At 43.4% G+C, this 26,910-nt stretch overlaps 1 protein-coding gene across 1 annotated transcript; it reads left to right on the top strand.

Moving 5' to 3' along the window:
* Nucleotides 1–4,839: 4,839 nt before the first annotated feature.
* On the top strand, nucleotides 4,840–13,814 carry LOC120919001. The gene is made up of 2 exons (XM_040330941.1): nucleotides 4,840–5,413; nucleotides 11,596–13,814. The coding sequence occupies exon 2, from the start codon at nucleotides 11,873–11,875 to the stop codon at nucleotides 13,352–13,354; it is 1,482 nt and encodes a 493-aa protein (XP_040186875.1). The 5' UTR covers nucleotides 4,840–5,413; nucleotides 11,596–11,872; the 3' UTR covers nucleotides 13,355–13,814.
* The last annotated feature ends 13,096 nt before the right edge of the window (nucleotides 13,815–26,910 follow it).

Below are 26,910 nucleotides of genomic sequence, written 5' to 3'. Positions count from 1 at the left end.
AATTTGAGGGGCGTGTTATGGCCCATAATTCACTGCAGCATCGCAGTGCATTGCTGGCTGATGATTGGTAAAGCATGCACTATGACCCGCATGCTTGGCCAGTCACAGCTTACAAAAAATGGAGAGCCATAATCTGTTATATTCGGGGTGACCTTTCCTTAAAAGATAGATTTGTCGGTTGCCCTTTTATATCCTATAGCATGTACTGATTTCTATGTCTGTATTAATTCCCAACTGTTCTGTTTTTCATAACTTTTATTGTAACACCTTGTTCGTTGCATCTCCTGATTGGGTTTGTCATAGAAGCCCCTTGTCTTTTTTGATCTGTTCATGTCTACTCTGACAAATGTTCGACAATGTAACCTTAATTTTGCCTTAATAAAATTATTTTTTGGCCACTCTGAGGAAGAATCAGCTAAAAAAAAACACGGCACTAAAAAGGAGAGGAAAGGATTTTAGAATCTCTTCCCTAGAGGTACCTGCCAACAGATGGGTTTGTATTTGTGTTAGCCATTCTTCCAAGTTTCTGGCTACACAAGTGGAGGCCAGAGCTGGTTTAAGATTTCCAATAGCTGAATCCCAGGCTCTGTGAAAAAGGATATCTCCTTTCTTGTCCATCGGGTCCTTAAGCTTACCCATATCGTCAAACGCCAGGTCAGAATTTTTTGAAACTTTTGAAAGAGGTGCGTCTTACTTTGGATTTTTGTTCCACGGCTGCGCTGTATCCTCATCTAATAGAAATCTTCTTTTTAGGTTACCAGAAAAGAAAGGTTTTCTCTCTGGATTTTCCCACTCCAGCTTGATAGTATCAAGGAGGGAACTGTGCACTGGAAAGACTTTAGATTTCTTTTTGTGCAAACCTTTGTACATAAGGTCATGTTTAGACAATTCCACTCCATAACACCACGCACAGGAGGAGGGAAAATGTGTCCCTTAACACCAGAATCCTATGATTGGGAGGGGGGGTAAAAACACTCACCAGGATAGCAAGAGAGTGGCAGTAACAAACAACTCCAGGCTTACCTGAGAGGTGCTGGTGTTGGAGACCACATCTGCTGCCTGTGTAGGTACCGCAGGAGAATCCATCTGTCCCTCTGGTCATCCACAGCCTATGCTGCTTCTGCCAAACAAACACCAGCAAGCCAGCGTTTCCTGTTCATGCCGTTTAGGGAGACAGGAACCAACATCTCCAGTGCCCGATGATGACGTCGTATGACCCGGAAGTGACCCTCGCTGGATACTTCCTGTGGGCCAGCTTGGAGTGCAGAATCTCCGCCCCCTCGAGCGCCACTGCTTCCTCTTTCCCCTGCACTTACAAGCCACGCTGTCAGAGGGGAAAGGATACCACTATGCTGCCTAAGCAACGCGCACTCTGGGTCCCGACATCAACATGGTCTTGGCCTTCACCAGGCACTGAGCACAGGGGACAGCAGTATACCAACTTCCCCAGCGGAGACTGCTTCTGGCAAAGGAAGAAAAGGTCAGTGAAAAAAATCCCCACCAAACGGCCAATAAAGCCCTTGCTCATAAGACCTAGGGGACCAGGTTCCAGGAAACATGTTACCCTCCGTCCGGAGGAAACACTAATACTGACATGGGGCCTGGAGGACCGCCCTTTTATCTGGTGGGGTTAACGTGTTTCCTGTCCTGGTAGGAGGAGCCCTAGGTCTCATGGGCTGTGCTGGAAGACGCGTGGGAGAAATTACATTTACAAAGAAAAAAAAAGTCTAAATTGCCAAAAAATTCATTACTGTCTTCTTTTAAAAATAAATAAATAAATAAATAAATAAATAAATAAAAACAAGTGCTCATACATAAAATTGCTGGGCAACACATATAAGTTCATCAGCATTGAGTCCATAAATGAAACCTATAATGACAAAGAAACAAAAATAAGAAAAACAGCAGTAAAGAAAAAGTTGTAAATTCTCAATTCAGCAAGAGATGAGGATCATGTCAATGATGATTTTGACACAGATACAAATGACAGGGGGGGAGATTCAGAAAGAGCTACGACGGTGTATCTCCTGATACGCCGTCGTATCTCTGAGATCCGACGGTCGGATCTATGCGACTGATTCATAAGAATCAGTTACGCATAGATCTCCCTTAGATCCGACAGGTGTAAGTGACTTACACCATCGGATCTTAGGCTGCAATAGGTGGCGCTAGGTGGCGCTTCGGTTTTTTATGCGACGAATATGCAAATTCCGATTTCCACCGATTCAGAAACGAACGCCCGCCCGTCGTTTTTTTTTTTACGTTGTTTGCATTCGGCTTTTTCTGGACTATACTTACCCCTGCTATATGCGGCATATCCAATGTTAAGTATGGCCGACGTTCCCGCGCCGAGTTTTGAATTTTTACATCATTTGCGTAAGTCGGTCGCGAATATGGATGGCCGTAATTTACGTTCACTCCGAAAACAATGACGTCCTAGCGACGTCATTTGGAGCATGCGCACTGGGAAATTTCGCCGGCGGCGCATGCGCAGTTAAATCGGCGCGGGGACACGCCTGATTTAAATTGTACACTCCCCCTAGCCACGGAATTTGAATTCCGCCGGGGGAGTTATGATCCGCCGGCGCAAGTTTGGAGGTAAGTGCTTTCTGAATACTGCACTAGCCTCGCAAAATTGCGCCGGCGGATCGTAAATCAGATAGATTACGCGGATCTAAAGATCCGCTAATCTATCTGAATCTACCCCCTAATCAGATTAGGGAGGATCCATAGAACACGCAGAAACAACAATAAGCAAAGTGCTGTATTAGTAAAAAGTAAACATTAACAATGCAAATATATGCAAATACCATGTATCTGAATAATATGTGATAATGACCCAAAATAAAAAAAATATATAAATGATATATACTTAAATTGCAATACCAAATGACCATAAATTATATTTCTAAAGTCCACAGTGATTCCACAAATGTGTGAAATAAAAGTTAAAAAAGTGTTTTCTTCCACCACATATACTTTTACCAGTGTGTGTTCTCTTATATTTCAGATTGGCATATAAGGCATGTAAAGGTAAGTTGCTCCAGTATAAAAGTATCCATCTATTTCCTCCAAAAACTCAAACTAGTAGGTTACGATGTAAAAACAAGGAACACTCTGATGCATTACCTAGAAAAACATCAGAATTTATTTAAAGCGGAGTTCCGGCCACAATTTCACTTTTTAAATATAAATACCCCTGTAATACACAAGCTTAATGTATTCTAGTAACGTTAGTCTGTAAACTAAGGTCCGTTTTGTTAGGTTGTTACAGCATTTAGACACTTTATAAAATAGAAATTGACTGGGGCCATCTTAAGTGTGGGCATCATGAAGCCAGACTGTATGACTTCCTAGATTTCAGCCTTGCAAATCTCGCACATGCTCAGTGCTGCACAAGCAGTGTCAGATCAGGTTTCAGCACCTGTGCTGTCCAAGTCACATGATTCTTTGAGACTGGGGAATGCACAGACTCCTGGAAAGTTACACCCACTACATTCCCAGGAGTCTGTGCGGTGTAGGTTAGGAAGCTTAAGCACCTAGGTGCAGAAAGTGGGAAGATTAACTATTCTGCCTAGCAACAACACTTTGAAGGCATCTAAAAAAAAAAAAAAAAAAATTCATAAAGGACTAATGACATTTTTTTAAAACTACTGATGTAATGTTATATTTATGGGTGGAACTCCACTTTAACAAGAAAGATGCTTATGATATAAATTATTTTTACAAGGGGCTTCACAGCCTAAAAAAATCCACCACTTCTTCCTCCTCCCATGCCCAAAATGGTGCTGGCAACTCACCAGCCTCCTTCAGCAACTCTCACACATCACAGAGCCCTGTGCAGACCAGAGCTTCACAGCCACGATCTACAGCAGCTTGAACTCCATTATCACAGAGCCATGCTAAAAGTAAAGCTTGGCTGTCTGCTGGGACATCTTTCCTTGGGGTAAGCAATGGCAGCAACACCTTAAACACCACTAGAGACCTGGGTCCTTCCCTACCACCAATCTGCCCATATCTGACATGACTTTGAAATACATTATAGTGTCCCTCTGTGCTTCCCTACATACAGATATGATGAAATATGTGCAAAACTTCAAGGCTGAAGTTCAGAAGCTAGGAGGGAGAGCGGATCACATAGAACAAAAAATGTGTGAATTTTCATCATCACATAATACCCTTATAGAAGCACATAATGACCAGGATGATGAACTGTCCAATCACGGCTGATCACAGTGTAAACAGGAAGAGACGTTTATCAGCTTTTCCTCACTCACGTCTGACAGGGAGGGTCTGCACTGATTGTGTATCAGCACAGCTCCCCAACGGATGCCCACACTGGACCACCAGGGATGCCACCAGGACCACCAGGGATGCCAGCCACAAATGAATGACCAGGTATGCCCCCGTGGCCATCAGGAATATCACACAGTGCCCAAAATATGCCAATCAGTGCCCACAAATGGTGACAATCAGTGCCCACTACTAATGCCTGCCATATGTCTCCTCATCAGTGATGCCCAGCAGTGCCATCTATCAGTGTCCATCAGTGCCATCCATCAGTGTCCATCAGTGCCACCTATCAGTGCCCATTCATGCACATCCATGCCCACCTATCAGTGCTCATCAATGCCCATCAGTGCAGCATTTCAGTGCCCATCTGTGCTGCTTATGAGTGCCCATCAGTGCCGAATATGAGTGCCCATCCATGCCCATACGTGCCCACCTATCAGTGCTCATCAGTTCCCATCAGTGCCACCTATTAGTGCCACCCATAACTACCCATCAGTGCAGCCTTTCAGTGCCCATCAGTGCTGCCTATGAGTGCCCATCTGTTAAGAACATAGCATTGACAACCTCCATTTTAAGTTCAGAAACGACATGTTATGGGTTAAGGAAAAAGTTAAAAAACCTACACATAAGTTTACGTGGTTCTTATTATCTAAAGACACCTTTCACCTAGTTATTTATGTATGATCAACATATGTATGGACTTTTGCCCTGGCTCATGTTTGTTTAAGATAAACTAAGTATAGTTCTACAACATTTGTGTAAACACAGAAAACATATGTTTTAGGTCACATCCATATATTAATTGAACTTATATAACACGTACTAGCTAATGGTAAATGATTAACCTGAATGTATTCTTGAAATTACACGTATGCCTTTTGGGAAAACCCCTCCTATGTCCTTCTAAATCTGTATATAAGAGGGGCTCAGCCCGAGTAAAGGTAGATATCTTATGATCACAAAGCATGCTTGTGTCCTGTGTTATTATTTGATATCTCCAGGCCTGTGGGGGCTTACGGAAACTCTTTCCTGCATTGAACCTATACCTGCCTGGGTGGTCTTGTAACCAAGGTTCATAAGAATTTGGAGGCTTCGTCCGGGAAAAGCAAATCTAACTGAGGTAAGAATCTTGTTTTGTCTTTATTGACTAAATATTTTCTTGCCTCAGCTCTGATTAAAGCTTTTTTGTACCATATAAAAAATTAGTAGGGGATAAGAACCATGCCAGGAGGTTAATAGAAGGGTTTTGGGTAAACCCATAGTAAGGTTTTTGGTAAACCCACAAAAGATAAGCAGTACTGCATAGACATTCCTTTAGGGAAGGAAAATTAAGTGGTTAATGAGGAAATAGACTCCGGCAGCCCCAAAACCTTTGCTTTTCTTTCTATCGCATAGAAGTATAAGTATTATTAGAAGTATAAGAATCATTTGTTGTGTGGATCAGAAGACTGTGTGGTAAGTCAGTCGTCTCCCACTTTCAATATGGGTCAGAAACAAGGTAAAGAAGGTCCTCCCCCTCCACCCAACCCAGGGGAAATATGTAAGGATTTTGTAGCTAGAATTTGTGATACTAATTATGAACTTATAGACCCATGGGTTTCAAATTTAGCACGATGGACCACAGCCTTACACAGTACAGACCCGTTCCCCAAAAACGGTAGCAATGCAGAATTCCACATCGATATGGTCAAAGGATTGTGTTTAGGAGATAAGAGAGCTTTCCCTTGGTACCCCGGGGACCCTCAATGGGATATGGATTATATGGAAAAGGGAGCAGAGAATTGGTTAAAATATGCCCCATATTGGTTCCCAAGGGAAAATATGAAACAGAAAAAGCCCACCAAATGTTTAATTAAGGAAGATTATGATCAAAAACATAGAGAAGAAGCTAATAAAAAGAGAGTTGTCCCTGACCCAAGAGCCCCACCCCTGTCAATAGTCAGTCACCCTCCACCCTCATATGTACATGTCTATCCGAGTTTAACAAAGGAAGATATTGATCTTCTGGCTGGACATCATGCAATCAGACAACAGCAGGCCCCGCCTGCTCCACAACCACAACAGCAGGCCCCCCCAGTTCTACAACCACAACAGCAGCCCCCCCCGGTTCTACAGCCACAACAGCAGGCCCCCCCAGTTCTACAGCCACAACAGCAGGCCCCCCCAGTTCTACAGCCACAACAGCAGGCCCCCCCAGCTCCACAACCACAGCAGCAGGCCCCGCCTGCTCTACAACCACAACAACTGCCCCCCCTACTCTCCCTCCCGTTTCACAACCAGATAGACAGCGCCTACAGAGGCACAGACAGGAAATCAGAGTCGAGGTAGCTGAACCAGAAGAAGATCAGGGAGCTATAGGAGGGGTAGTTTCACCACCTGGCCAAGAGCAGGAGGAAGAACAGGGAGACGCTGGAACAAGCAAAACATTTAGCCCCCCTAAAACAAAAAGTGGAACGGTATATAGCAACACTGACCTTTCATTGCCTTTCATGACGATTGGAAATGAAATTTTGAAAAAAGTAATTGACATTGAGGACATAGATCGGATAGTGAAACATTGCCCCAAACCCACCGCCTCTGCAGGAGGTACTTTAACTTACTTAAAAAAGGCATGTAAGGGTAGAAATTACACACAGGAAGACATGCGCCTTATCATTGATGGCATTATAGGACACACCAGTTCCTGGAGCTGGGCAAATGTTCCAAGCATAAACACTATTGACACTGGAAATGCGGGAGCATATGGGTTAAACACAGTAGCAGGTATTAATACCATGTGGACAGAATTAGAGGCTGAAATGATGAATGTATTTAAAAATAAAAGTTCCCTTCCTCCTGCCATAGCATGCAAACAAAAGTCAGAAGAAACTGTAGTTGAGTTCTGGAAAAGATTTCATGACAATTGGACAACAGAAGCTGGATTAGCTAAAACGGCTGAAGTGGGAGCTTTGTTTATTCAAACCTATATGAATAATCTAAAGCCCCAGTTCGCCTTGTTGGTCAAACAGATGATATCTGAATGGACCACAAAGACGATTGACCAATTTCAGGAAACTTTAATGCAGAAAGAAGCAGCAGGATGTTTTGATGTAATAAGAGAGAAAGCAGTGAGTACCCATTATCAAGGTGGAGTGCAAACCCAGCCTCCCCAAAATAATGGTGGACAATGGGGTAGTGGAAACAGAGGCAGAGGAAGAATAAGAGGGAGAGGGCGTGATTTTTCTAGACCACCCCAGCAGTCCCGCACATGTTGTTTTAACTGTGGCCTGGAGGGGCACTGGAGAAATCAATGTCCCTATGAATGTAACAACTCAAATAATCAAGATCAAGATCAAATGCATACACAGGGACCCCAATATAGGCAACAAAATCAAGTTGCCCCAAAGCAACAGGGTCCCCGATTCCCTATACAATGGAATCAACTGAAATGAAGCTGCCCGGAAGGTAGTATCCCAGCATTTCCCTTGATCTCACACTCTTACAACGAGCAACCAATTGTGACCCTATATGTTAAATATAAGCCGGTCCCCTTCCTCCCTGATTCAGGAGCAACTCGGAGCAGCATCAGTGAGGACTACTACAGAGGTGAGACTAAAATTGCTGAACCTTCTATGGGAATTAATGGGATACTTACCAAAACATACAAAACACCGCCTTTACCAGTAAGTGATGTTGAAAGGGGAGGTGCAACAGTCTTGCACCATTGTTTCAGGATTATACCAAACTGTCCTGTGAATCTCTTGGGTAGAGATTTGATGGGAAAGTTGGGTATAACACTGAAAATGACCACTGATGGAGGGGTTTTCATACACTCCAAAGAAATACCAATATATTACATTGAGGATAGTGATCTCCCTCCACCAGATGATCCGGTATGGTCCAAAAGCTCCTTGGATGTAGGTCTTATTTCCTGTACCCCATACAAGGCAGCTATGAAATCATGGGCACAGCCAGTTTATCACAAACAATACCCCATTTCAAAAGAAAAAGAGGAAGGAATTGCCCCAATGGTAGAGAGGTTCCTGCAACAAGGAATTCTTAAAGAGACACTGTCACCCTACAACACCCCCATCAACCCAATAAAAAAGCCAGACGGCTCTTACAGGTTTGTACAAGACCTCAGAGCTATAAACAACCTGGTGGTGCCCATTGCACCCATAGTGCCTGATGTGCCATCACTCCTAACCTCCATACCATCTGATGCAGAGTATTTTTCGGTCATTGACCTTTGTAATGCATTTTTTAGCGTTTCTGTTGACGAAGAGACACAGCCTATTTTTGCATTTAATTTCAAAAATCGCCAAATGACCTGGTGTAGAATGCCCCAGGGTTATGTAGACTCCCCTGTAGTATACACAGTGGCCCTCCAAGCAACCCTGCGGTCTTGGACACCCTGCCATGGTTCCGTCCTACTCCAATATGTTGATGACTTATTACTGGCCAGTCCGAGCCGGGAAGCATGTAAAAATGATGGTTTAGATCTGTTACATTGGTTAGCAGACAATGGTCACAAGGTTTCTAAGAAAAAGCTGCAATGGTGTCAGGAAACTGTTGAATACCTTGGTTTTGTACTCTCCAAAGGAGAAAGGAAAATCAGTCACAAGAGAGCTGCGGCTCTCATGGGTCTGCCCCGCCCACTCACTAAGAAGGACATGCTATCCTTTCTTGGTATGATTGGTTACTGCCGCCAATGGATTCCTGATTGTTCCTACTATGATAATCTCCTGAGGCAAGCCACAGGTACTGACATGCCACATTGTGTAAAATGGAATGATGAAATGTACAATGCTTTTGTGTATCTTAAAACTGCAATGGTCACGGCTCCTGGACTCGGACTACCTGAATATGGAAAAATGTTTCACTTGTTTGCAAGGGACAACTGTAAAACTATGGCGGGGGTCCTGGCACAGGAGCATGGGGGCAAACTGCGCCCTATTGCATTTTTTTCAAAAGTTCTGCCTATGCCAGTACAGGGCATGCCGGCGTGTCTCAGAGCTCTAGCATCCTGTGCGATGGTGGTGGAAATGGCTACATCATTCACTCTGGTTCATCCCACCACCCTGCATACTACACACAATGTATCAATTTTACTAAAGAATATCCATACCCAACACATGTCAGCCCAACGGCTGAGTGGGTATGAGGTTATTCTTTTGTCCAACCCACAGCTTGAAATAAAGTACACCTCTCCTACTTCTGGGCCCGCCCCAATTCTAAATGCTTTGTTAGGGTTAAAAGGAGAACAGGATGAGGTTGTCCCACAACATAAATGTACAGATCTCATACATCAGGATACATCCCCAAGGCCAGACATGTGTTCTGTGGCTCTTCCAGATGCACAGAATGTCTATGTGGATGGTTCCTGTTCCAGGCCGAATGACAAGGTATGTGCTGGGTATGCTGTTGTACAATTACCTGATAAAATCCTAGAAGCAATGGGAGCTGCGGTGGCTCAACGCGATTGGCACTGTGCTGACAAGCCATTCACCTCTGCAGCTAGAGGTTCGGATCCCGGTCTCGGCTTCATGTGAATTGAGTTTGGTGGTCTCAGCCCAGCTCCCGGTGGGTGTGCTATGCAAGGTAAGCCTGTGCTTAGTACGCCCACCCCCCTCCCACAAAAACCACCACACCTACACACGCACTCTAAATTGGGTTAACACACGCACTTTGACCACGCGGTCTCTAAAAAGAGAGGCGAAGGACTAATGGGGCTGGTTGAGCGGGCTAATCCTCTCACTCCCTTATAGGGAGTCCCTCTGCCCCGTTGGGCTTCAAAGCGGAGCAGGTAGGGCGGGCTGTGTGGGAGGACCCCCTCACACACCCGCCATTGCCACCCGGGGCATGGAGAAAGATGGCAGATTGCCTCTGGGGGAGGCCTGCCTACTCCCAACTCCTGCAGTCCGGCTCCTCTCTCGAGTTCACGCACAAAATACACTTTAAAAAAGAAAAAAAAAAAAAAATCCTAGAAGCAAATCCAGTCCCATTTCAGTCAGCCCAGGCTGCTGAACTAATTGTGCTTACCAGAGCTTGTCAGCTTTTTGAAGGGCAAGATGTAAACATTTACACTGACTCAAAATACGCACATGGTGTCACGCACGATTTTGGGGTCATATGGGAAAGGAGGGGCTACATAGCAGCAGATGGTAAATCAATTTCACATTCCACACTCATCACAAATCTATTAGAAGCCATACAGTTGCCAAGGTCCATAGCTGTACTACACTGTAGGGCACATACAGGGCAACAAAATGACATAGCCAAAGGCAATGCCTTAGCTGACAAAGCAGCAAGAGAAGCAGCATCCACACAGACAGCAGACATCCAAATGCCATTGCTCTCACCTGAAATCCCACTCCTAGATCAAACTTTGCATGACCTCCAAGCATATGGCACAGACCAAGACATCCAGCAATGGAACAAAATAGGTGTGCAGACAAGCCCGGAAACTGGCCTTGTCTGCCAAGAGGGGAGACCATGTATCCCTGTAGCCAACGCACCCATTTTTATTTCACAATACCATGGCATAGGTCACAGAGGGTGGAAAGTCACATGTGAACTTTTGTATAAGGATTTTTACATTCCAGGTCTTCCCTCTCTCGTTAAGGCATATGTTTCCAGATGCATCACATGCATTCGGAATAATCCCAGGAACCCTCACAAGGCAAAACATGAACATCTGATATATCCATCTACACCATTCACTCATTTACAAATTGATTTTACACACATGCCCAAACTAGGTAAAAGACAGGAATATTTGCTAGTAATAGTGGACATGTTCTCAAGATGGATAGAAGTGTTTGTAACAACAAAGGAAGATGCACAAACAGTAGTAAAAATTCTCACACAAGAAATTATTCCCAGATGGGATGCCCATTTCAGATCAACTCAGATAATGGCCCTGCATTTGTGGCCAAAGTTTGTCAAGATCTAGTAAAGACACTGAAAATAGAATGGAAGTTTCATATTCCGTACCATCCCCAGAGCTCAGGTATAGTGGAGAGAATGAACAGAACCCTTAAAGATAAGATCAGGAAGGCCACTGGAGGTACGTATGCAAATTGGAAGAAGGTCCTACCAGCTGTACTAGCCGAGGTAAGAATGACACCCTCTAAAAAGACAGGATACTCTCCTTTTGAAGTCTTAATGGGTAGACCATTCCCCACCCCATGGGCCAGACAGCCACTTATGTTAGAAAAGGGGACCTAGATCTTATTCAGGAAGAATATGTAAAAAAAACTTATTGAAACTTTAGATCAAGTTGAAAGGAATGTTGCTCGCACCTCTCCATCTTCTTCACAGAAACCAACTCATCCCTTTCAAGTGGGAGATGTCGTAGTGGTCCAGCAACTGAAGCGTACCAAGAAGGAAGAGTATCCATTTGGACCTCCGACTACAGTGATCGCGGTTACCCGAACAGCTATTCTGGTAGAGGGACAACAGGCTTGGATCCATGCCAGTCGTGTGAAGAAGGTGAACCAAGCACCTAAGAAGCAAGCCAAGGATAAAGGAGGTGAAGAAGGTGATACAAATCCTCGAACAGTGAGTGAAGCAGGTGGAAAAAAAGTCTCTGAAGAAGATGACGTCGCTTATTTCACCACAGACTTCTGGGAAGGTCTTGTGCCTCTTATTCTGGGCTGCCCTGATCGTGTTCCTGCCAATTTGGCTGACAACTAACTGTATTTATCATCCTGAAGATTTGGGACACATAACAAGCATTTGTGGAGCCTCTAACACTCCACAACAGAATAATATGAATAATACACATGACAGACACAAGAGAAATGAAAACTCAGAAAGTTTTACAGATAAAATGTTATTATTGAAGTTTAAATATGCCTATGCCCAGAAGTCTGGATATGAAAAATGTTGGATATGTAGTAAACTCCATCCTAGCACTGCTAGAATCCCCCTAATGGCAGTGCCTCTAAACTTCACCCCCCTCCTTAATGGCACACCTCCTCTCATCCTTACAAATGTCATAAGAACGCTTTCAAATAATACCCTTACTTTTCAAATTATTAGTAGAAGTTATTTCCCAGACTGGTGTTTTAGGTTGGTGAACTCCACAAAGGGAGCTGAAGTTTGCCAACAAGCTAAAATTAACTTTTCAATTACTTCAATTGAAAGCCCTTTCTTTCACACTTCAGAACCTGCCCTAAACACCACTCTAATGGACTTTCTTAACTCTAGTTCCACTTCCACAGTAGGACAATTTTTGTCAAGTTTAACCTTTTCCAGTCTTTCTGATGAAATGATGACAATATTTAACAAACGACCCCTAGCTTTAGGAAACAGTATTTATATCTGTTGTGGGAAAACATGTTATCCATGGATTCCCATGGACCCTCAGGGATGGTGTTACCTTGCATCACTGATCCCTATAATGGGTGTGTTGGGGGATGATAAGGGAAGACACCTATTAGAGGCCAGTATGCATCCCAGATACCTCCTTAAGCATTGTGAAAGACAGGATTTATTCCAAGAAAAGGATATGGCATGGGCATGGTTTCCCTCATGGAGTGGGTGGGGAATAGACTTAATGAAAAGGTTGAATAATTACGCTGGAATTATTGATGAAATAATGGAAAAGAATTCTGATGATATTACTAAATTAAATATAGAAACTAGAGCAATTAGAAAACAATTAGAATTACATGAGTTAGCCATAGAAAGCATGAGTGCTGCTTTTACTGGGTTATGTGAAAATACAGAAGTTTATGAGTGTTGTACCTGGTTCCATAACACAAGTATTGAGGTACCAGATTATTATGATATAATTGCACAACACCGAAAAGAAGTATGCAAATTACAAGATGAAGCTAGAAATATTGCCAAGACATGGGATCCTTTTGCAAACCTAAGTTCTGGAGTAGGAATACTGACATGGTTAAAAAGTGCTGCCATAACCATCATTATGATTATTCTTTTTGTTTTGTTCCTATATGCTTGTTATAAGCTTATAATGTGCATAATTGTTAAGGCATCCCGAATCCCTGATCCTGCTGCTGCGAATAGGATTTATCTGAGTATGTATTATGATAAAAGAAGGATTATATAACTGTGAGACATACTATGTCTCAAAAGAGAGGATTTGTTAAGAACATAGCATTGACAACCTCCATTATAAGTTCAGAAACGACATGTTATGGGTTAAGGAAAAAGTTAAAAAACCTACACATAAGTTTACGTGGTTCTTATTATCTAAAGACACCTTTCACCTAGTTATTTATATATGATCAACATATGTATGGACTTTTGCCCTGGCTCATGTTTGTTTAAGATAAACTAAGTATAGTTCTACAACATTTGTGTAAACACAGAAAACATATGTTTTAGGTCACATCCATATATTAATTGAACTTATATAACACGTACTAGCTAATGGTAAATGATTAACCTGAATGTATTCTTGAAATTACACGTATGCCTTTTGGGAAAACCCCTCCTATGTCCTTCTAAATCTGTATATAAGAGGGGCTCAGCCCGAGTAAAGGCAGATATCTTATGATCACAAAGCATGCTTGTGTCCTGTGTTATTATTTGATATCTCCAGGCCTGTGGGGGCTTACGGAAACTCTTTCCTGCATTGAACCTATACCTGCCTGGGTGGTCTTGTAACCAAGGTTCATAAGACCATCGGTGCCTTCTATGAGTGCCCATCAGTGCCGCATATCAGTGCCCATCCATGCCCATCCATGCCCACCTATCAGTGCTCATCAGTGTCACCCATAACTACCCATCAGTGCAGCCTTTCAGTGCCCATCCTTGCCACCTCATCAGTGCTGCCTTTTCAGTGCCTGTTCGTGCAGCCTCATTAGTGCCCATCAGTGAAGGAGAAAACTTACTTATTTCCAACATTTTATAACAGAAACAAAAAAAAAACATATTTTTTTCAAATTTTTCAGCCTTTTTTTAATTGTTGCACAAAAAATAAAAACTCCAAGCAGTGATCAAATACCACCAAAAGAAAGTTCTATTTGTGGGAAAAAATGATAAAAAATTTGCTTGTGTACAGTGTAGCATGACCGTGCAATTATCATTCAAAATGCGACAGCGCTGAAAGCTTTAAATTGGCTTGGGCAGGAAGGGGGTGTAGGTGCCCTGTATTGAAGTGGTTATCCACTTCTGGACCGTCCCACACACATATACTGTGGCAGGGCGGCCTGGCTGCATGAACCAACGTATCTGTATGTCGGGACTGGAGGATAGAATGGTAGCGGCTGCTAGTACCGCATGCATCAATGACTATCACCCAGAGAAGAGTTTTTTATATGGACTTTCTTGGTACTGATGACAACAGATAAATACAGTAAAAAATGAATTTATTGTACATAAAATAATACAATGTTTTAAAAACAAAACCATATAAATCAACCTCACACTGATTACAGCAGTATATCATTAACAGAGAACCGTATAGTATCTGTTGTTGTGTGGAAGGATCAGAGGAAACCTCTACCGGTTTTGTGGAAAGACCGCTTCTTCAGGAGGTAATCTGTATAATGAATAACATCATATCATACCAATTCGGTGTTGCGCCTGTGCGCCTCAGGTAAGACCATTGGCCAGAAGGCCTGGTCTATAGAGGCGAGATGGGATAGGTCAAAGACCGAACAATTGTGTTGAGGTTCTTTGTGCAGTATGGGTCTTCTTCCTGCAGGGGTTCCATGGCCGCCTTAGCCTGCTGTCCTTTTTCCCCCAATCGGCGGATGTGTACACACCCTGGCTGGGATGTTCGGTCTTTGACCTATCCCATTTCGCCTCTATAGACTAAGCTGAGCTATGACTAAGCATCTATCCATGATGTGAAACATGTTAGCTTTTTTGTCCCCTATGTCCACTTTCTACCATTGATTGCAGTGTTGCATGAATTTTTGGATGTTATACAGCTTTGGATTTTATCCTTTGTTCATTTTGTTTCAATAAATCAGAGTGCGGCAGTCCTGGAACATTTCTTTTTTCCACAAATATGGCCAATGGTTGTCATATACATAAGTGGTAGTGGTATCTATTTTCATAAGTGACCACATGATCTTTTTTCTCCCTTGCATAAGGGGCTTAGAGAGGGGGTATGGGGAGGGACAGAGGAACAGCAGCAAGTACATTGATCTTCACAGTGAAGAGCGGTGCAGCGGGTATGTCAGCAAATGTTTGACCATTTGTATACAGACAGGCTGTGCTCCCAAGTACAATGCAAAGAATCAATCTGACCATGCTGGAATAGATGCACTACAATGGCCTGGTGTAGTCAGTTTGAAACCAGGTATTTCACACCAATGAAGCACTGCAAAGAGAGAAGGTTACTTGAAGTTCAAGTACATGATAACACAGACACATATCAAAAATGTGTTTAACACAAATACAAATTTCATAGAATTCTTTATAATCTAATTCAAAGCTAAAACTAGCAACAAAAAAGTAAATTTCAGAATTTTATATATGTTTTGGCTGTGCTAGCATAACATATTGTAGGAGTGCTACTTTTTTCTAGAAGTTAACATATATTAACATTTTAAATCCATTATGTTTATTTATTGAGCAAGAGAGTCAATAAAGCTAATTGCCCTGTTACAGTAAAAGTTCGAAACATTTGGTTTAAACTTAATCTTGGAACTTTAAGTGGTGTATAATAGGATCTCACTGCTTGAACTGTTGCATTTTTACTCCTAATCATTAAGAGTTTCCACTTTTAACATAAGACACCCTATTACATGCACAGCAGTGACTTTTCCCATTGATTGAGTAATGTAGTGAAAATGTTTTAAAATGTACCAAACTGTCTACAAAATACCAAAATAAACATTTTACAAATTTTCCAAAAGTATGATATACAACTCAACAATTTTCACATTCATATTTCATTATATATATATATATATATATATATATATATATATATATATATATATATATATATATATATATATATATATATATATATATATATATATATATACATACACACAATTTAAGGTTATGCAAGTGGCTTTGTAAGGCTGGGTTCACACTACGATTTTCCCGTCCGTCAGCCGCATACGATTTCAGTATTGAAAACGTACGGGCCCGTACGGGAAAACGCATACATAGACAATGCATTGCAAATCGTATGCACTCAGATGCATCCGGGTGCGTACGATTTGCTGGCAAAACGTTTTTTAACAGTACGCAAAACCGTGTTCAACCACGGTTTTGCTGCCGTTTTTGAAACCGTATGGCAAACGCATACGTTTTTTTTTAACATTAAAGTCAATGGAAAACGCACATATGTGCGGTTCCATACGTTTACGTCCGTTTCAGCCGCATACGTTTTTTCATATAAATCGTATGCGGCTGACGGACGGGAAAATCGTAGTGTGAACCCAGCCTTATTGTGTTTGTTATTATTATTTATTTAATATTGGTGTTTATATAGTGTCAAAATTGTATGCAGCACTTTACATTGTTTATATTGTACATTCACATCAGTGCTTGCCCTAAAGTAGCTTACACTCTAAGGTCCCTAACTCACATTCATGCATACACATACTAGGGCTAATTTTAGACAGGAGCCAATTAATTTACCAGCATATCTTTTTAGTGTGGAAGAAAACCCACACAACAACACACAAACTCCAGGCAGGTAGTGTCGTTGATGGGATTCAAACTGATGACCTCAGTGCTGACAAGCAGAAGTGCTAACCAACAAACAAAAGTCACTGCCCCTACCTATGACTGGTCTATACAATAAGGAGCGCTGGAAAGGGTGCATATACAAACAAAAACATGGATTATCCAGGCTCAAACTTACCGACCAATCAGAAACCAGCCAAATTCACCTGTCTAAAGGCCCATACACACGGTCTGACTTTTTGCCAACAAACTTCAAAATGAGCAAGTTTTCAAAATAGTCCGATCGTGTTAACTCTCAATCGGACAAACTTTTTCGGGTTTAATCGGACAAAAAGTTCATCTGCAAACGGACAAACTTTAAGTCAACAAGAGTCTGATGGTGCCTAGTCCGACCGTGTGTACAGCAAGCAATCAAACTTTTGTACAAAGTACAAACGCACATGCTCAGAAGCAAAGACCAGCCATAAGCGTTCTGTCTGGTAAAACTAGCGTTCGTATTTGAAAGAGCACATTCGTGACGCGGCAAGTTCTGAAATCAAGAAAACCAGCGCACATTCTCTTCTTCTTTATAATGTGATAATACTAAAAGCTGCTTTGCTGGTGATACTGACGGAGTAAAAACAAATGTCTTTACTTTGGATTAGTGTATTTTGGTTATATGAATCAAACATATTTCTATATTTTTTGTGGGTCAAGTTAGCACAACCACATTGCGCAACATGTCTGCTTGACGAACGGACGTTCAGAAACAAACAAAATTGCACGAAACTGAAAATCGGGAATGCACACAGACAAAACATCTTCTAACTTTCAATTAGCAGAAGGAGCCCAAAGGGTGACGCCGGAAAATAGAACTTCCTCTTTTAAACTCTTGTCAATACGTTGAAACGTCACTACGTTCGTGTTTGTTGCCGAAAAAGTCAGAGCGTGTGTATGCTATGGGTGTGACCGGACAACTCCCATCGGACAAAAATCCAAGGGAAAGTTTGTTTGATGTCCGATCGTGTGTACGCCGCTTAACAGTGTGCGTTAAAAACAGAGGTTTAGTTGCACGCATTTGCAAATGCATGTGTAAGCTGCAGGCCCCGTCAAGGCCCTCTATATTCTGCAGTCCTAACTATAACATTGCATTTTTAGTCTCCTCAGTAGGAGCACATGACTGCTGATGGATAGATAAGAGGCAGGTGACTGGAGGTAGCCCAGCCCTCAAAAAAAGGGGCAGGAGCACACTAAACACCCAGCACATGGAAGCAAAGGTGCCAGTGCGCTGCCTGACCACAATGACATAAATACAACAAACAAATGTCACTAACCTAACCACTACTCAAGTGTGTGCTGCCAGGCAGAAGATTTACTTATTGGACCATTAACATTTTCTAGGGCCAGTTAACAAGAACATGGTTACATAGTTACATAGTAGGTGAGGTTGAAAAAAGACCATCAAGTCCAACCTATGTGTGATTTTATGCCATTATTACATTGTATATCCTTGTATGTTGTGGTCATTCAGGTGCTTATCTATGGTTATTTCCCTCAAAAGATCCAATTGTGGTTAGAGTGTTTCTCTGTGCAATAGCAAGCTCTGCTAGTCAATTATTATTTATTCCAAGATTTTTATGTTTAAAAGTGATCTAAAGACATTTGTCATGTTAGATCAGGTCTGAAATGGTTACAGGCCCCTGGCAGTTTTTTTTCTGCTCTCTATCAAATAATTTCCTGTCATTTTGACAGAAAATTAAGTCAAGTTTCTGCAAAGTGAGGGGTTATCCTTTCTTAAGGCCCATACACACAGTCAGACTTTTTGGCAACAAACTTCAAAATGAGCAAGTTTTCAAAATAGTCCGACCGTATGTACGCTCCATCGGACAAACTTTTTCGGGTTTCATCGGACAAAAAGTTTGGTCTGCAAACGGACAAACTTTACGTCAACAAGAGTCCGATGGTGCCTAGTTTAACCGTGTGTACAGCAAGCAATCAGACTTTTGTACAAAGTACAAACGTGCATGCTCAGAAGCAAAGACCAGCCGGAAGCGTTCTGTCTGGTAAAACTAGCGTTCGTATTTGAAAGAGCACATTCGTGACGTGGCAAGTTCTGAAATCAAGAAAACCAGCGCACATTCTCTTCTTTTTTATAATGTGATAATACTAAAAGCTGCTTTGCTGGTGATACTGACGGAGTAAAAACAAATGGGCCAAATTCTCAAAAAAGCTGCCTAACTTAACTTTCAGCAGTTAAGTTACACTGACTTAAAATTTCTACCTAAGTGCCTGATCCACAAAGCACTTACCTAGAAATTACACGCCGTGTAACTTAAGTGCCTCCGTCGCAAGGCGGTCCTCCTCTCCGGGGGGCGTTTAAAATTTAAATGAGGCGCGCTCCTGTGCCGGCCGTACTGCGCATGCGTGTGACGTAATTTTCCCGACGTGCAGCGCGCGAACGTAATTTACGCCGGGCTTTGTGGATTGCGACGGGACACTAAACTTGCGACGGGTGAAAAAAAATATACGCGCCGGGAAAACAAATAATTAAAAAAAAAATTGACAGCGTCGCTCGGTATGCATTCCTGAGAGGGAGAACTCCATGCCAATTTTCAAAGAAAAAACCGGCATGGGTTCCCCCCCCCAGGAGCATACCAGGCCCTTAGGTCTGGTATGGGTTGTAAGGAGACCCCCCCTACGCCGAAAAATCGATGTAGGGGGTCCCCCTACAATCCATACCAGACCCGTATCCAAAGCACGCTACCCGGCCGGTCAGGAAAGGGAGTGGGGACGAGCGAGCGCCCCCCCCTCCTGAGCCGTGCCAGGCCGCATGCCCTCAACATGGGCAGGTTGGGTGCTCTGGGGCAGGGGGGCGCACTGCGGGCCGCCCCACCCCAGAGCACCCTGTCCCCATGTTGATGAGGACAGGACCTCTTCCCGACAACCCTTGCCGTTGGTTGTCGGGGTCTGCGGGCGGGGGCTTATCGGAATCTGGGAGTCCCCTCAAATAAGGGGGCCCCCAGATACCGGCCCCCCACCCTAAGTGAATGGATATGGGGTACATCGTACCCCTACCCATTCACCTGGAGGCAAAAAGTTAAAGTTATTAAACACACAACACAAGGGTTTTTAAAATAATTTATTAGTTTGCTCCGGAGGCCCCCCCTGTCTTCTTTATTAGCTCTAATACCAGGGGGGGCTTCTTCTTCCACTCTCCGGGGGTCTTCTCCGCTCTCCGGGGGGGTTTCTTCTTCCGCTCTCCGGGGGGGGGGTCTTCTCCGCTCTCCGGGGGTCTTCTCCGCTCTCCGGGGGTCTTCTTCTATTTTCGCCGCTCTCCGCTGTTGACTCGGCGCACCCCGGTTCTTCTGCAGCTGTCCGGTGCCTTCTTCTTCAGCGATGGCTGCCTGCTATCTTCGTGTGTTAGCTCAATTACTAGCAGGCAGCCATCGCGGTCTTCTGTGACGTCATGTTCTTCTTCTCCCTTCTTCCGATGTTGACACGTCGCCTCTTCTCACTGCAATGATGGAAGCGCGCCTTGCATCCCATTTATATAGGCATCACCGTCCCATCATGCTCCGGTAGGTACCCACGTGGTACCCACAGCGGAGAGCGGCGAAGATAGAAGAAGACCCCCGGAGAGCGGAGAAGACCCCCGGAGAGTGGAAGAAGAAGCCCCCCCTGGTATTAGAGCTAATAAAGAAGACAGGGGGGCCTCCGGAGCAGACTAATAAATTATTTTAAAAACCCTTGTGTTGTGTGTTTAATAACTTTAACTTTTTGCCTCCAGGTGAATGGGTAGGGGTACGATGTACCCCATATCCATTCACTTAGGGTGGGGGGCCGGTATCTGGGGGCCCCCTTATTTGAGGGGACTCCCAGATTCCGATAAGCCCCCGCCCGCAGACCCCGACAACCAACGGCAAGGGTTGTCGGGAAGAGGTCCTGTCCTCATCAACATGGGGACAGGGTGCTCTGGGGTGGGGCGGCCCGCAGTGCGCCCCCCTGCCCCAGAGCACCCAACCCCCCCATGTTGAGGGCATGCGGCCTGGCACGGCTCAGGAGGGGGGGCGCTCGCTCATCCCCACTCCCTTTCCTGACCGGCCGGGTAGCGTGCTTTGGATACGGGTCTGGTATGGATTGTAGGGGGACCCCCTATGTATATTTTTCGGCATAGGGGGGTCTCCTTACAACCCATACCAGACCTAAGGGCCTGGTATGCTCCTGGGGGGGGAACCCATGCCAGTTTTGATTTTACAAATTGCCGTGGAGTTCTCCCTCGGGAATGCATACCAAATGCCGTCGCTTGAATGGGCTTTTACATGGTGTGACTAACTTTCCACATTGTAAAACCAGCCCTAGTTTTGCGCAAGCAAATCGGAACTTACGCAGAAATCACAATGCTGAAAAGCGTTGTGGATCTGCTTAAGTCCTCATTTGCATACTCAAAGCGGCATTTCAATGAGAAATGCCCCCAGCGGCGGATGCGGTACTGCATCCTAAGATCTGACCGTGTAAGTGTCTTACACATGTCAGATTTTCTGCCTAACTTTGGAAAAAGCCTTTTGAGGATCGTTTCCAAAGTTAGGCACAGTTCCGCCTGCGTATCTCTTTTGAGAATTTGGCCCAAATGTCTTTACTTTGAATTAGTGTATTTTGGTTATATGAATCAAACATATTTCTATATTTTTTTGTGGGCACAACCCCATTGTGCAACATGTCTGCTTGACGAACGGACAATCAGAAACTAACAAAATTGCACGAAACTGAAAATCGCGAATGCACACAGACGAAACCTCTACTAACTCTCGATTAGCAGAAGGAGCCCAAAGGGTGACGCCGGAGAACTGTACTTTCTCTTTTAAACTCTCGTCAGTACTTTGAAACATCACTACGTTCGTGTTTGTTGCAGAAAAAGTCTGAGCATGTGTATGGTATGGGTGTGACCGGACAACTCCCTTCGGACAAAAAACCAAGGGAAAGTTTGTTTGATGTCCAATCGTGTGTACGAGGCTTTAGATTGTTGTCACCAGATTAAGTATCCCCATTGCAAGAATTTCCCTTATTCTTTTTCTGGTCACTAGGCTCACAATCAGTGCCGATCCTAGGCAGGGTGCACAGGGTGCTTTGCACCCAGGCGTCTGCAGAGGTGGGGGCGCCGAAGTGCCAGAGTTCTCCCTTCCCTCCTTCTCTCCTTATTTGTGTCAGTCCAGAACTAGTGTTCTGAGCATAGGTGTGTGTCCGTCCAGAACTGATGTGTGAGCCTAGGGCAGCCCGTCCAGCCTGGCAGTGCTCAGGGGAAGGGCCGCTCTAATTCCTGACACGAGGGTTCTAGTTTTCAGTGGCTGCTGAGTGCTGATGTGCAGGAATGAATTCCTGGATCCCGCAATGTCTCCACCAACTACAGTTGGAATGCCTCCCCCTCCCATCTCTATTTCGGGCTGCACTGAGAGAGAACCAAGGTAAGTCACAGTGTTCAGTGTGCTGTGTGCTGGGGGATGGCATCCCCAGCATCCTTTTACACGTGCTCTGGGCTGCCCCTGCTCTAGATGTTTTATGGCATGATAGATTGCATAGGATACACAGACCCTGCCCATTCCTGCGCCTCAGTAGTCCATCTAATGATGTGATGTGTAATGAGATGTACCAAGAGCCCTTTCACACTGACAGTGTGGGGGCATTGGCGGTAAAGCGCAGCTAGTTTTATATTATTGTATATATTGTGTAATGTACCATCTCCTTTACTATGTCTGCAGTTTTTGACCATCTCCTGTATCATGTCTGCAGTCTCTGAACATCTCCTGTACCATGTCTGCAGTCTCTGACCGTCTCCTGTATTATGTCTGCAGTCTCTGACCGTCTCCTGTACTATGTCTGCAGTCTTTGATCATCTCCTGTATCATGTCTGTAGTATGTCTGGGGGCTCTTTCTAACAGACTCTCTAAGGCCCCATTCACACCTAAGCATAGGCATTTTCAGGCAGAATGTCTAGTTTTATATTATTGTATATATTGTGTAATGTACCATCTCCTTTACTATGTCTGCAGTTTTTGACCATCTCCTGTATCATGTCTGCAGTCTCTGAACATCTCCTGTACTATGTCTGCAGTCTCTGACCGTCTCCTGTATTATGTCTGCAGTCTCTGACCGTCTCCTGTACTATGTCTGCAGTCTTTGATCATCTCCTGTATCATGTCTGTAGTATGTCTGGGGGCTCTTTCTAACAGACTCTCTAAGGCCCCATTCACACCTAAGCATAGGCATTTTCAGGCAGAATGTCGCGATTTTTGCGGCGTTTTTTACCGCGTTTTGCCGCAATTTTGTACAGGTCAAAAGGTCACCAATGTAAAAAGCAGAAAAATGCCAAAATCTGCCTAAAAAAAAGTCCCAGAACGTGTTTGAGCTTCAGGCATTTTAGAGCTTCTGGCTTCAGGCGTTTTGGAGTGGAGATGTGAACCATCTCCATAGAGAATGATAGATTTTTTCCCCTCCAGCGTTTTGTAGCTTCAGGCTTCAAGCTACAAAATGCTCAGGTGTGAATGGGGTCTAACAGAAGCCCTCTCTGTGTCCATCAGAGAGGCCCCCCTCCAGGTCCTAATAAAGTACTCTGCTTCTCTTCCTGTATTTTGTTTATTGTTAAGAGATCATGTAAGGATCCCAGGTTAATGAAGACTTTGTGGGGGAGTATCTCTGTGGTTGACTCATTGCCATAGAAACATTTGTAAAGGGGAGGAGTTAGTAAAATGACCACGCCCATGTGGGGGCGGCAGAAATATTTCTGCACCCAGGCGCCTGTGACCCTAGGATCGGCTCTGCTCACAATAGTCACAGACTGAGGCCCAGATTCACAAAGGAGATACGACGGTGTATCTCCTGATACGCCGTTGTATCTCTGTTTCTATCTATGCGACTGATTCATAGAATCAGTTACGCATAGATAGCCCTAAGATCCGACAGGTGTAATTGTTTTACACTGTCGGATCTTAGGATGCAGTACCGCGGCCACCGCTGGGGGGAGTTTGCGTCGTAAACCAGCATCGGGTATGCAAATTAGGAGTTACGGCGATCCAGGACGGATTTTCGCGTTCACTACGTCGCCGCTAGTCTAGTTTCCCGTCGCAAAGTTAGTCGTCGTTTTGGGTGCCCTAACTTTAGTCAGCAAACGTATTGCTGTCTAAAGTATGGCCGTCGTTCCCGCGTCAAAATTTAAAAATTAAAAAATTAACGTCGTTTGCGTAACACGTCCGGGAATACGGAAGTACGCTACGCGCGTCGCCGTTCGGAAAAATGACGTCACTTCGCGCAAAGCACGGCGGGAGTTACGAAACGGAGCATGCGCAGTAGGTCCGGCGCGGGAGTGCGCCTAATTTAAATGCCACATGTCCATTTAAATTACGCGGGCTTATGCCGGAGGCCGCCGGCGTAGTTTTCATTGCAAGTGCTTTGTGAATCAGGCACTTGCGATGAAAACTTGCGGCGGTGTAACGTATCTACGATACATTACGCCGCCGCTAGTCTACGTGAATCTGGCCCAAAGGTTCTAGCACCACTCTATTAACAAATTATACCTATATAGTTCAAGCTATCCCTGGACATATATATAAACTAGGGATGCAACACAGAATATGTGAATTGTCCTCTATGGTGCTTAGAAATTACAAAATTAATTTATAAATCAGTCAAATGAGCAATATGTGATTTGCACCAGGACAGAGGAACGCATTTGTGCATTGTAACATTCTTTCTTCCTGAAATGACCGCCAACCAAAAATTGGACTGATTTGTGTACAAATAGTAAAAGTAAATAAAAAAATATGAACAATTGATGTTGGTGTTTTGACTTTATTAATAATATTTATATACTGGTCAATACCATTCGTATTTACAGGAAGATCAATCTGTCAGTACAGTATATAAATATGTCCATAGATAAATCTATATGTTATGCTATCTATACTATTTTATACATTTGTTACACTGATACTATTTAAAAAAAGGAACAAGTGAAGTCAAGTCTCATTTCAAAATACTCTCGGATTTCACATTTCTGCAGATAATGATTCCACTTTTTAAAATGAAAACTGTTTCAACATAAAATAGCACATTTCAGGATAGGCCATGAACCATGAAACACAATTTACCCAATCAACACTTTATCTGACAGTAAGTCATGTTTCTATACATAAAAAGTAGAAAATGTAAAGGTGTAAATACAATACAGATTGCAATTTTGAGTGAGCCTTGAAAACTAAAAATAAAGCAGCCTAATGGTTTTACTCCTCAGTAAATAGAATGCTAGGTTTTTATTGCTCTCCCCCCTTAATTTTCTTATTTCTTACTTTTTGTTACATATTACCATATTACCATTTGCTTTTTGATTTTCTTTTTCCCATAGACATACATGTTTATTAGACATGTTAAAAAGCATCAGTTATGGTACATTGCGATAACAGAGCATTAGGTATAGCTTAAGTTTGGTGATTTTTTTTTAAAATCAGCACCAGGGATGTAATTACAATGATGGCTGATATGTTTACTGAAATCTCAATTTATCTGCTTAACCCTTACAGCTGTGATCTTCTGGTGCTACAGGGTTAATACAAATGACTTGACTTATCAAGCACTAGTCAAGTACTCTATGAATGGAGGAGGTTAATCTTTCATTCATCAAAATGCATCTACCATTTAGACACAATGCAACTGAGGGACTTAAATATAGAACTGAACCTGAATTGTTTAATATAGCTAGGTTAAAAGAGAAGTATGGGTTTGAGTTTTTTTCGAAATCATACTTACTTACTGCATCTGTTTACTGCCGACTCTAATGCCGCGTACACAGGATAATTTTTCGGTTTGTAAAAAACAACGTTTTTTAGCCTCTAGAAAAAACAATGTTTTTTCCAACTTCATCATTAAAACGACGTTGCCCACACATGATCTGATCGTTAAAAAAAAAAATGCTCTAGCAAAGCGCGGTGATGTACAACACGTACGACGGCACTATAAAGGGGAAGTTCCATGCAGATGACGCCACCCTTGGGGCTGCTTTTGCTGATTTTTTGTTTGTAAAAGACGATTTGCGCTTTTCTGTCTGTTACAGCGTGATGAATGTGCTTACTCAATTACGAACGGTAGTTTTACCAGAACGAGCGCTCCCGTCTCATAACTTGCTTCTGAGCATGCGTGGGTTTTTCGCGTCGTTAAAGCCCACACACGATCATTTTTTACAACCCGAAAAACAACATAGTTTAACCACTTAAGGACCCCTTCACGCTGATATACGTCAGCAGAATGGCACGGCTGGGCACATCAACGTATAGGTACGTTGTCCTTTAAGCCCAGCCGTGGGGTCGCGGGTGTGCGCCCGCGGCGCTCTCCCGCGACCCGGTCCGAAGCTCCGTGACCGCGGGACTCGCGGACCCGATCGCCGCTGGAGTCCCGCGATCGGTCCTCGGAGCTGAAGAACGGGGAGAGCCGTGTGTAAACACGGCTTCCTCGTTCTTCACTGTGGCTCCATCATCGATCGTGTCATCCCTTTTATAGGGGGACACAATCGATGACGTCACACCTACAGCCACACCCCCCTACAGTTGTAAACACACTTCAGGGAACACATAACTCCAACAGCGCCCCCTGTGGTTAACTCCAAAACTGCAACTGTCATTTTCACAATAAACAATGCACTTTAAATGCATTTTTTGCTGTGAAAATGACAATGGTCCCAAAAATGTGTCAAAATTGTCCAAAGTGTCCGCCATAATGTCGCAGTCACAAAAAAAAACGCTGATCGCCGCCATTAGTAGTAAAAAAAAAAAAATTAATAAAATGCAATAAAACTATCCCCTATTTTGTAAACGCTATAAATTTTGCGCAAACCAACCGATAAACGCTTATTGCGATTTGTTTTTACAAAAATAGGTAGAAGAATATGTATCGGCCTAAACTGAGGAAAAAAAAATGTTATATATTTTTGGGGATATTTATTATAGCAAAAAGTAAAAAAATATTGAATTTTTTTCAAAATTGTCG

This window comes from Rana temporaria, chromosome 1 (assembly GCF_905171775.1).
Source record: "Rana temporaria chromosome 1, aRanTem1.1, whole genome shotgun sequence".
Classification (NCBI taxonomy): Eukaryota; Metazoa; Chordata; class Amphibia; order Anura; family Ranidae; genus Rana; species Rana temporaria.
Note: the sequence above shows the minus strand (reverse complement) of the source record. Positions and strands in the feature narration are given on the sequence as shown.